At 32.8% G+C, this 12500-nt stretch overlaps 1 protein-coding gene across 4 annotated transcripts in view; it reads right to left on the bottom strand.

Annotated features, from left to right (window-relative positions):
• Positions 1 to 416, bottom strand: part of LOC145295837 (post-GPI attachment to proteins factor 6-like) — an 810264-nt gene extending 809848 nt beyond the window's left edge. For all 4 annotated transcript variants that reach the window (XM_080141548.1, XM_080141547.1, XM_080141550.1 and 1 more), the window contains exon 1: positions 209 to 416. In XM_080141548.1, coding sequence (XP_079997674.1) covers positions 209 to 266 — 58 coding nt within the window. In that variant the 5' untranslated portion in view covers positions 267 to 416. The remainder of the gene's footprint in view (positions 1 to 208) is intronic.
• Between the last annotated feature and the right edge of the window lie 12084 nt (positions 417 to 12500).

A 12500-nucleotide genomic window follows, 5' to 3' on the forward strand; every position in this document is an offset into this window, starting at 1 on the left:
TTTTATTATATACGCAACTATTCACTCAATTTGACACATTTTTGTACACACACAAACAAATGTAGCAGGATTGAAAATTGGACAATATACAGCGATTATAGGCCGACATAGGCGCACTTACTTCCTATATTTATTCTTTTTTTTATTATTATTTCAACAACACAAATAGCAATGCGTGTGTGTACGTGTGATGCCTCTGTCTTCTTACCTGCGCATGTTAGTGAAGGATCCCAACAAAGAAAAAGGAAGAGAAATAATTCCAACATGTTCTTTCGACCACCGACATTAGATATATGCACACACGGTGAACGGTTCCCCCCAACTTTCACGAACTGTTACTACTACTGTTACGGGCATTGCTAGATAAACGACGACTACTGCAACCACTGCCACAACCATCATCTCGCACTAACTACTGCTGCCGTTACTGTTACTGCTTATTATTTGGGATTACAACTATTGATGCTAATATTTACGACTGCTACTCGAATTCCGATCACAATACTTCGATCAGCAAATCACCACAACTACTACTGCTATGTGTAATATCACGATATACTAGTAAGAAGACTCGGCAAAATTAAGGGAAAATCCTGTGCCCTAAAAACACTAAACCGTGACCTCAACAAAGGGGTAAAACCCTGGCAGCCAACTCTTGGTGTGATGCGGTGTAGGCAGCTCTCCGAGAACATTACCGTCTCCTTTCGTAGGAGGAAGAGGTATGTGTCCCTTCCGATGAATGTTAACTAGTTCGTTCATGCCTATTTTCATAACATTGGAAAGTTCCTTACTTGGGGGATCTGAATTCTTAAACTGGCCATGTCTAAACTTTCTGCAACAGGAAACGTAGCACAAGCACTTAGATCGATCCTACAAGGTATTACCTCCTTCTCCTGGTAGACGCTGTGGTTTTCACCGATTGGTTGAGATAGTTAGTCAATGCTGACTCTTTCGATAAGGACAAAGTCTATATGTATCCAGAATGGTCCAGTTTGGAAGTAGTTGGAGCAAAAGCGCAAATAACGGGGAAGAAACAAATTACTGTTACCAAGCAAGAAACGCAAGAAAATTTAATTTTCTATCAACCTGTTGCGAATCATTTTATGTGTTTTTTTTTCAATTTTTTTATTTCAGAATTTGCCCGTAGCCTCAAAGGCTTATAAAAGAAATGAACAACCAAATTAGTCGAAAAGTTTCAATATACTGCAACTTATTACACAACACTCCAAAACCAATCAACCAACCAACCAACCAACCAAACAAACAAACAAACAAACAAACAACCAACCAAACAAACAAACAAACAAACAAAAACAAAAACTTTTTAAATAATTTCGGTGGTTTAAAACACGGAGATGTGTTGAAAATTAAATTTAAATTCTTTTAGTAACAATTACTAGCTTTGTTATTTATTTCTTAATTTTACATTTTTCAGTTGTAAAAGACATATGGAAGCAAAAAATCAATCCTTGATCGATTCATCACCATGCTTGGCGCGGATTGGAAAGGAAGGACACGGCACTGACCCTATGCGGGTTTAACCGGCTTCCTCCAAGAAAGGAAGTTCCATGGGAGTATGAAATTCACAAGCGGTTCCCAGTCGCATGTCCATCCCCGCTAGGGGAGATGACGACGTCAGGTTTTTGCAACTCCTGCTCGGACGTGTTCCTACGTAGAGCTCCTGGAATTCTCAAATTCGTCACCCATCTGGTACTGACCAGGCTTAACGTTGTTTAACTTCCGTGATCTAACGAGAACTGGTGTGTCAACGTGATTATGCCGTACATATTGCGAAACAACATGACATATTTTTTCTCCATTCCTTTCGATCAAAGGCAAGATGGACGCCCAACTGTTTAAAGAAATGTCCAATCAAAAATATTTTCTTTTCATCTTCTCCTTAGCTTTCCTCTGCCTCTTTTGTCTTCTAACATAGGAAAGACTTTTAAAAATGGTATTTGGTAGCTTCTTGCTAAACACTTAACATTATAAGAGGATCAAGAGCAAGTGGAGTAATCCTGGGAATGAGGTGGCGTCATCCCCTACACATTGGTGTCACAGCTTATGAAAAGGGAGTCTTTGGGTGGATCTCGACTATAGTCGGCCTCTTAGCTTTGTATATAAAAACAAACATTCTGCTATCGAATTTTCAAGTAAGAAAGGAGAGTGCTCGGGTGTAATACCTTGTAGACATAACCCAACTTCAATGTTATTTGAATACAGAAGCAATAAGAAAAATAAAAGGCAGATATAAAGAACACAAGGCTTTATATGAATTCAAACATACAGAATTAACAAAAATGAAAATGTACAGTTATATTGCGTCCATCAAATTCTTCATTAGATGATGACTCTAGTTTCATTGAGGGGTTGAGTCTGGAGCAGCAGCATCATTACACCAGAGCGGCCCAGCAGTATGTCACAATGCTACCAAACTTTGTTGGATAGCTGGTACGCTGTGGGATTGCTATAGCCGAGCGTATGTAATAAGAGCCTCATCTTGGATCTCTTTTTAACGTATTTCTTCTGGTCTGATCGAGAATGTTATTCAAGTATGCAAAGGTTGAATTGGCAATAAACGTCTCAATTCACCTTGACAGGAAAACAATTGCTTATTCAGCAAGTGTTGATGTAGCATTTTACTTTAAAACCATGTCATTTACATTTCGGACAAACACGTCGTCGCAAAGGAACAAACAAATAAAAAAGAAATAAATAAAAATCTTTTTAAAAGTCTCTGTTCCCCGCCACTTAGCAGTGGCCTCAGCCAACACTTTCTCGCCCTCGACTTCACACGTCACTCTTCCACGGTCGCACTTTGCTTCTCTTTTGCTCGATTACGTGCTGTCCTTTTTCCTTTTTCTTTTTCTTTCCTTCTTCTTCCCGTGATGTCAATATCTGCACACTTGCTTGATTTGCATATGTGCTAAAACGGTTGCTGCTGCTAATGTGTTCGCTAGTCAGTTATCTTACGGTTTTGCTGATTTTCTCACACGTGCGCCATTCACGCCATGTTACATTGACGCATTACTTTCGTAGATTATTAAATCGGAAGCAAGTAATAAAAATGTGTGTTTATTTAATAAAAAAACAAAATCGCAGAAAATTGTTAGGACGTAAATACCGTTACGAAACGAAGATTTCATACTTCAAAAATCACGTAAATTGATCCAGTAGTTCTTTCTAACACATAAAATGAAATTTTATGATCAAATTTTATGTTTTGATCCCCCATGTTTTATGGATAAGGGGGAGACACCTCAATTTGAACTATCGAGATCGAAATCAACCTTGTAATAGTTACAATTTCCTATGCAAATCGCTAAAAATCGTTAAAAATGATTATATACACTTTTTATTAGTTTTACGTAATCATTAATATGTCGCTACACATTCATGTATTTTCGTACGAAGTAAACTTTTGTATAAGCAACATCGCCTGAAAAGGTCTCTAGTTACTTGTAACTGGCTTACCGAAACATGATCATAAATTTGTAGCGACAGCTTACTGCTTTTAAACCAAATAAAAAGTATATATTGCCCTACTTCGGTATTGAGCACTCTTGTATTAACCTCGTTTAAGCTGCATTTTACCCCTGGAAAGTATTAACCTGGAATGATATATATATATATATATATATATATATATATATATATATATATATATATATATATATATATATATATATATATATTATTATTATTATTATTATTATTATTATTATTATTAATACATTTTTAAGCAACTAATCTATTAAAACTTTGGTAATGTTCATATACCAATAAAATCAAAGTCAATATTAATTGACTCAATCAATTAAACTTCATGATTATTAGTTTTTATAATCGAGCATGCATATAATATTTTCGCAACATACAAGGCAACAAAATATAAAATGAGAATATCATTTCGTCAATTTTCATATGCGTTACAATTGCATCGTAACCATTCAAACAATTTTAAGTATTATATTCTTCAAAAATATTCCAAAACAGCTTCTCGTCGGACGGCTAAAAACACTATTTATACATATTTTTCTTCTTTATTTTCCAATAGCCTTGGGATTTAGTAATTGTCACATTTTCGTATTTTTACTTTTAAAATGATATTTTAACCAGCTACTTATTTTAATATTTATTAATTCTGTATGTATTAATTTTTTTTACTTTAGTAATTATTTTTTTTTCTCAAATTATCTATTTAATTAATTTGTTTTCTAAGTACTAAACTACACCTAAAATTCTAGTTTATACTTAAATGTTCCAACTATATCCTCCACAATCTACGATTGTTTCGTATAAACTTTCTTTATATTATACGATCTCATAATTAATTACAATTTTATTTCTTAAGAAGTATCTGTAACTTAAATGTTAATTTAAATAATATTAATTAAAATTTATATTCATCCCATACGTCAATAATTTAAACTTTTTAACTCTTATCATTATCTAAGTATGTTATTTTAATTAATCATTTTATCTTCCTCTACATTATCATTTGTAAAATCTGTATGTTCCAAGAAAGATAACTCTGTTACTCAATTTTTTTCAATTTACCAATTTCTCGAAAGTTAAGGCATCCATATTTTAGTATTTTGACTTAAGTGTTTATTAATCACCTCTATTTAATCTGAAACTTATATCACTGAAACATAGTCATAAGATTCATTTCGGTACTTTACTTACCCGAGATAAACCGCGTCACACACACAGACAGTAAATCGAACTTACTAAGGGAGATAATAACTTCTGGTGAATACCGGAAAAATACGTAAATAAGTTTTTTTACATTTCTATACACCAAATATGGATATAAATATCACTAAAACATCCGCTGGGTCATAAGCTTCATTTCGGTACCTTACTTGCCTGGGTGGGTTTCCTGTAGGCTGAGATGAACCGCGTCACACACACAGACATTAGGAAAATTTATAATAAGATAACAATCTCAGTTAAATTTCTCACTTAATTTTCGTCAACTGTATATTTTGATTAAATTTCTTTTATTGTATCCTTGTCTGTTTGTCTCAATATTTTGCAGTTACTTGATGTGAGATTTTTTTCCAATCCTTTTTTATTGAAATTACTCGAGTGCAATTTTATTCCCTATAGCGAGTATTAAAACCATATTTAGGTTATAATTATTTTAGTTTCTATATGTTAAATTGATGATCTACTAATTTATGTATTTATTGCACCATTTTAAAATCTTAGTATTAAATTTATCATTTTCTTTCCACACTTACATTTAATCCTCAACATATTCAGTAAAATTTTCCCTTTTAAATTTATTTTAATCAGGTTTACAAACATAATAACAAAAATTTATTTCTATGAAGACAGCTTTGTATAATGTCTAAAATTTTGCTTAAAATCTGTTTAGAATTCACTATGTAGTATGCTTCATCTAAATATAGATTACATATTTTTGTTTATAATTTCTAGCTTTATCTACTATTGGCCATTTCAATTCAAATTCGTTTCAATTCTAACGCAATTCATTAATCTAATGCCGTTGTGTCCCTCTTCTTATTTTTAATAATTATTTTTTCTATCCTTATTTCTATCCTTATCCTTATCCCGATTTGGTTCATTATCTGGTTCAATTATTATTTTGTATATGTTTACTGAAAGGAGGGTTCAACCATACTTGTTTTCCGCGTCTATTTCTTTTATTCTTAATATCATTATTACTGTTGTATTCTCCTCCAATAATTTTAATTTCATTCTTTTTATTCTTCTTATTATTATTTGTATACCTATTTTCTTCTTTACATTTCTACTTCCTTTCATTGCCATGCTATATGATATTGTGTAGTTTTTTCTTTTATTTTTATTATCCATCTCGCTTATGTATTTGATTATACTTTGATATCATGATCTAATTAAGGCTTTATTATAATAATCTTTATTCTTATTGAATGTATTCTTATTTTGTGATAACCATGATGTTCTTTTTTATATACTGAGAATGATAGCGATTGCTTAATTCAAAAGCTATAAGAAAATAAAAAACAAAAAATAATATGAGAGTGAGGTGGAGGTAGAATCAACTACTTATTCTCTTTGCATAGAGATTATGAATATATTCATATATATATATATATAAATAGTGCATTTCAACGTCTGAAGAGCTGTTTTGGGATATTTTGGAATGATATAATATTTAAAATTATGCGAATGGTTATGAAACAAATGTAACGCATATGAAAATACACGATATTATATTCTCATTTTGCTGTCATGATTTTTGAGAAAAGATTATATATATATATATATATATATATATATATATGTATAAGATTTTCGGAATGTGAGAAATTATATAAAATAAATTCCACAGCCAAATAACGTCGCAGCCCACAAGAGTCGTGACAGTAAACGAACCGGAAGTCCAAGACTCGAGCTTCGCCATCATTGGGCTCACCAGTTAGACACATTCGAACACAGGATTCGAACCTCGAGCCTCTTGCATGCGAGGCAAGCACTCTACCAACTGAGCAAACGCTCCGCACACAAGAATTCTATTAATCATAACAGATCAAGGAAACTGCGCCGAAATCCGACTGTGAAATTGACCTATTTCGTCTCGACAAGGGATGCAGTCATCCAACCAGCTAATACCCAAGCCGATGTCTCAGAAGTAGGAGTTTAAACTCGAAATTACGATGCCATGCAGCAATGCTAACCTAGAGAGTAAATTATGATAGGAATGTGAGAAATTATCTCTATATAAATAAAATGAACTCATTTTTCCCGCTGATTTTGACCTTAATAGGATTAAAAATCAAGATATTTCATGCAAATATAATATGCACAAACGGCAGAACAATATCTGAGGTGTGTTATAGGCTTATTATTTCTCAAATTCCTCGATAATCTTTGATTTCTATACTTTTTCTGCTGAGAAGTCACGGCCAAAATCGGTTAAGATCAATGGAAGTGGTAAAATATTTTCTCTCTCATGAATTCCCCCCCCCTGCCACCACTTAACACCGTTTGGGGATCGTTCACAAGGAACAGTTGAGAAGAGAACACCGGTTTGGCTTCGTAGTTCTTTTATGTCAAGTTATTTAAAATCACTAAACTAAGCTGCAGTGCTCTGTGGCGTAGTGGTTAGCGTGCTGGACAATTCACATTATATTTTCACGTTCGCGCCGACCTACCGTAGTCGTTTTTTTTTTTCCTAAACAACTGGAATGGACTTTTCTTGGTGGCCGAACTGTTAACTTTGCAGATGTTTTTTTTTTTTCACACTTTATTTTCCTACTTTTACTCATGACTCCGGGTTTGATCCTTTCTACTTACCTTCCATAACATTTTTTAAAACTCCTCCCCTCCGTCCCGGAAACAAACACTCGGGCAACGCCGGGTACCCCCGCTAGTATATAATAAATTCTACAGGCAAATAACGTCGCAGCCCACAGGAGCCATTTACTCGAGTCTTGGACTTCCGGTTCGTTGACTGTCATGTCTCTTGTGGGCTGCGACGTTATTTGGCTGTGGAATTATATATATATATATATATATATATATATATATATATATATATATATATATATATATATATATATAACTACTTGATTAATTTGCGTGATGTTGAGAATATGATATCTTCGTTCCGTGACGAATACGCGCACCATAAAAATTCTTCTGTAATTTATATTCTTATTTTTAAATAGGTTTGTTTAATTTTAAATAATCACCTAAAGTATTTTGTAGCGAATTCTTTGTAACGCCAAAGTTCGTTGGTTATTTTTGAGTGAGGTGAAATTGTGATATGTATATATAGTCAAAGACATGACAACATGCATGCTTAAACAGTATTGGACATGAGAAAAGTTCATCAATAGACGTAATTAATGCGGCAAAAAAAATTTGATACTTAAATGTGTTTTGTAGAGAATAGCCTGGCATTGATAAGTAGGCGACGGTGAAGATATTGACGTGCAAGGAAGTCAGACGTGCCGCGACGAACGATTGTCATTGGAAAAGACTATATTCGTGTGGAGGTGAAATTAGGAGTGCCAAGCGAATTGTCAAGCCGTTAGGAATTCTACTGTTTATATTGCTGGATTTTTTTTTGTCTAATTTTTGTTGTCGCCGAAGATTCACACCGACTTGTGAAAATACAACTTCGTATTTAACCAGATACACTTTCATTGTCTTAAAATATTCATTGTCTAAGAATATCGTTATATTTACTATTTCTTAGCAGAAATTTTGTGCGAGGTCACCTGCAGAGGAATCATTGTTAAACACCTTTAATTAGATTTCAGTTTCCCGTACGTTACTTCGCCATCTTAAAACTGCGAGGCTAATTACATAGTAATTTATATGGAGCAACTTAGTATATTTACACCAACGATTTTTAATAAATAATTTAAAGTTAAGAAATGGACACACATTTTTTAAAAATAACAAAACAGTTACTACCCTACCTTGCAAACCCCATAAAAAGCAAAAGTAATTTCTAAAAATATATTTTTATAACAGGAGAACATAAACTACACTATTTACTTCTATCAAAAGAAATATATTTTTATTCATTTAAAAATACCTACATAATTTTCATGATATTTAAAAAAATGTTTTCGATGAGATAATCATGGGTCGTCTTGCCTATATAGATGGCATATTACCATTAGCGTATGAAGCGATGCTCTTTGTGTAAACAAATTGAGCTTAGATATTTGGACAATCTCAAAACATTGTTAATTCACTGCCCGCATTGCAGCAGCCGAATAGCGCAATGATTAGAAGCTCCGACTGTCATATGGGCGGTCAGATTTCGATCCTGGCTTTAGATAGTTGCTTACCTAGCCGCACTGATGAACTGTGAAACAGCGAAACAGTACTGTATACGGATGACTATATATATATATATATATATATATATATATATATATATATATATATATATATATACTAGCTGTACCCTGCCACGCGTTGCAGTGGCTCAATTTGGTGTAATGGAAAAATTTAATAAAAGAGAAAATGCATGTTTCTTATATTAGTACAGCAATCCACTGTAAAAAGTGAAAAAGAAGGCGAAACTGAAAAAAAATGGTACTCTTGCAGAATTTGATCTGGATCCTCGAGAGTTTCTGTCAATCATTCATGTTTTGGACTTGACCAACAATCAGTGGATGAAGCCGAACGTAGCAAAAATGTTGAAACGCTAAATGCTTTTGTTTTTGTTGTTTTAAAAAATGTGATTTAGTAATTAATATTTGGTTGATGGTGGAGGGAGGGGGTTTACTATACACAGATTCGAAAAAGTCGTCCAAAAACAAATAAATGAAAGCAAAGGTAAGGTAATTTGCGTTTCTGCCTAATTGGATAATTGTTTAGTGTTTTTATGTAATGTAAAATGTTTAATTGGCTCAAAAAACAGAAATGGTCGCGAATTCTGTTGAATACGTTAAGTTTGGGAAAGTAAGTTGAAAACTAAAAACTATACAAAACAGTGTCTGAAACTCACCGAACATATGTTACCATGACATAGGCTGGCATAATTGGTATGTTTCTGACAGTATTTTGTATAGTTTTTTTAGTTTTAACTCACTTTCTCTAACTTAAAGTAATCAACAGTGTCCACCACCATTTGTAGCTTTCAAATACACCAATAAACACTGTTTTTCGAGCCGACTAAACGTTACATTAAATGAAAAGGGTTTATATTACTAAACACAGATACAAAGAAGTTGTCAAAAAATAAATATATAACAAATAAATGTTATCAAAGGCAAGAAAAGTAAGTGTTCTACCTAACTGGATAAGATTTTAGTGTTTTTATGTAATGTATAATCGGTTCAAAAACATTCAATTTTTATCGGTATATCTGAAAAATACAAATGGCGGCAGACTGTATCGAACACGTTAAGTTTGGGGAAATTTTGGGAAAATGAGTTTAAACTAAAAAACTATACAAAATACTGTTAGGAACTCACTCAATATATGTTACCATGATGTAGGCTGGCATATAATCGGTGGTTTTAAACTTTTGCTCGATACAGGTGACGACTTTTAAAAATCCCTTTTAGTGATAACCTGGTTTGAGGATATTTGTACAACTAAACGGCAAATCTGCTAAAAAAAATCCGGTATTATTTTACTTTAAGGCCCGTTTCACGTTCATATATAACGAAATATTTTATTGTAGATTTCGGTGTGCTAAAAACGAATCTGCAAATCGTTTGCGTAGCAAAAAAAAAGTTTTCATGACATTCATGAAATTACTTTTTCGAAAAGTGGGTGATCACTTTTCAATGTAAATTTAACTAAGAATGAGCACCCACTTTCTGGCCACCCGAGAGAGGGGCATTTTTCTGTTTCTTAGCTAAAAAGTTTTTTGTTTGATTTCTTTTGCATGGTAATAACCCCTGAACTCTGGGACTATTTTCCATTTAACAGCCGTAGCCTTCGTTTACGCTATGCGTAAGCATAAACGAAAGCTGTTTAGCCAATAAACATGGGAAAAATCCCCCCTCTCTCAGGTGGCTAGAAAGTGGGTGCTCATTTTAAGTTAAATTTACATGGAAAAGTGATCGCCACTTTTTCGAAAAAGTAATTTCTTCATATCATAAAAACTATTTTTTTGCGACGGAAACGGTTTGCAGATTCGTTTTTAGCACACCAAAATCTACAAAAAATTTTTTTGTTATTTACGAACGTGAGACGCACAGCCCTTAATGGAAAATTATATCAAAAATCCGGGGGAAAATAGTTTTCAATAAAAACAGCAAATGAATTCGATAGAAAAAAAATGGATGCTATTTTTTTTTCTTTCTGTGTGTTTCTTGGCTAAAAAGTCTTTTTGTTTGATTTCTTTTGCATGGTATTAACCCCTGAACTCTGGGACTATTTTCCATTTCACAGACGTAGCCTTTGTTTATGCTATGCGTGAGCATAAACGAAAACTTTTATAAATTCATTCGCGTACCAAACTGCCTTGTCAAAAAAAACTTTAAGCCAATAAACACGAAAATAAATGCCCCTTCCTCAGGTGGCCAGAAAGTGGGTGCTCATTTTAAGTTAAATTTTGATGGAAAAGTGATCACCCAATTTTCCGAAAAAAAAAATTTCTTCAGATCATGAAAACTATTTTGGTACTCCTTGGGCGTTGAGTTCCATGGCGACCCGCAGAATTATTTAATGGTTGTTCCCTTAGTACCCCCTAGTCAAGGCTAACGCATGCGCACGTAACATTTTTTATTTATTTACTTACGTGGTGGAGTTTCTATACTGATAGGTTTTTTGAAATTTTTTCACTGGATTATTATTGATTGAACACTAACCAGATTATGAAAAAAAATTGAAAAAAAAAAAAAATCATTTCAACATTTGAAAGGAGTACTCACTTTTTAGTTACCACGTTCTGGTAAATCGGTCACTTTTTATTTATTTATTTATTTATTTTTTCTAAATACGGAAGTGTCTTCGGGAGATATAAAATGGTCGCATGTTGACGAAGCAATGTATCGGGAGGCGTACGGGATTAAAAATTATTGGTAAATTTTTAGATTAGGTCCACCTCCACCTCCTCAATTTTCTTTTAAATGACGACTTGAAATGGTTTTCGACTATGCTGAATACGAAAATCGCATCGAAATTTTGCAGAAATAAGTAGTTATCAAGATATAAAAAGTTGTATTATGCATTGTAATCTTTGGCGGCCATCTTTTTTACGTGTGTGTATTTGTTTATGGCGCGTGTGCACGTAAAAAGATGGCCGCCGAAGAATACAATGCATAATACAACTATTTATTTCCGCAAAATTTCAATGCAATTTGCGTGTTCAACATACTCGGAAACCTATAAATGTCGTCATTGAAAGGAAAATTGTGGAGGTGGACCTAATCTAAAAAAATACCAAATTATTAAACATTTCTCGAGCATGTTAGTGAAATTTATAATACTTAAAAAAAAAATTAAAAAGAAATAAAAAAGTTTTGAAAAAAAACTCACCTTCTACAAAAACAATTTAAAAAAAAAAAAACACAAACTGACTTAAAAAAAAATAATTAAAAATCTCGAAACTTTATTTTCATGAAAACAATAAAAAAGTCCTGTTCTCTCTATTTTTTTTCTTTGAGAAACAAATATATTTCTGACTTACAAATGCGGTAGAGACTCATTATTTTTACTTTCTATGGTTTTGATATACCGCGTTTTTATTGCTTACAAAATGGATGACTGAAGTGAGCACCACTTTCAAATGTCGAAATAATGATTTCTTTTTTACATTTTTTTTAATAATCTGTTTAATTCAACGTCGCCTTTCGCACTTTTACAAACATTTTTTTTTAAAAAGTAACTAAACCATTTATTGATAATTTGTCACGTGTACAAACATTTATTTATTTACGTAGGCTAAACTCCTTTCATGAATAAGAAAAGTTTTACTCTTTAAGAATAATAAAAGGAAAAAGTTACTGAACATTTATAAAAGGACTTCTTTTCATGAAGGCCAGAGGAATAGTTGGCCGAAAATT

Source organism: Euprymna scolopes, chromosome 16 (genome assembly GCF_053919585.1).
Source record: "Euprymna scolopes isolate OS-2025 chromosome 16, ASM5391958v1, whole genome shotgun sequence".
Taxonomy (NCBI): Eukaryota; Metazoa; Mollusca; class Cephalopoda; order Sepiida; family Sepiolidae; genus Euprymna; species Euprymna scolopes.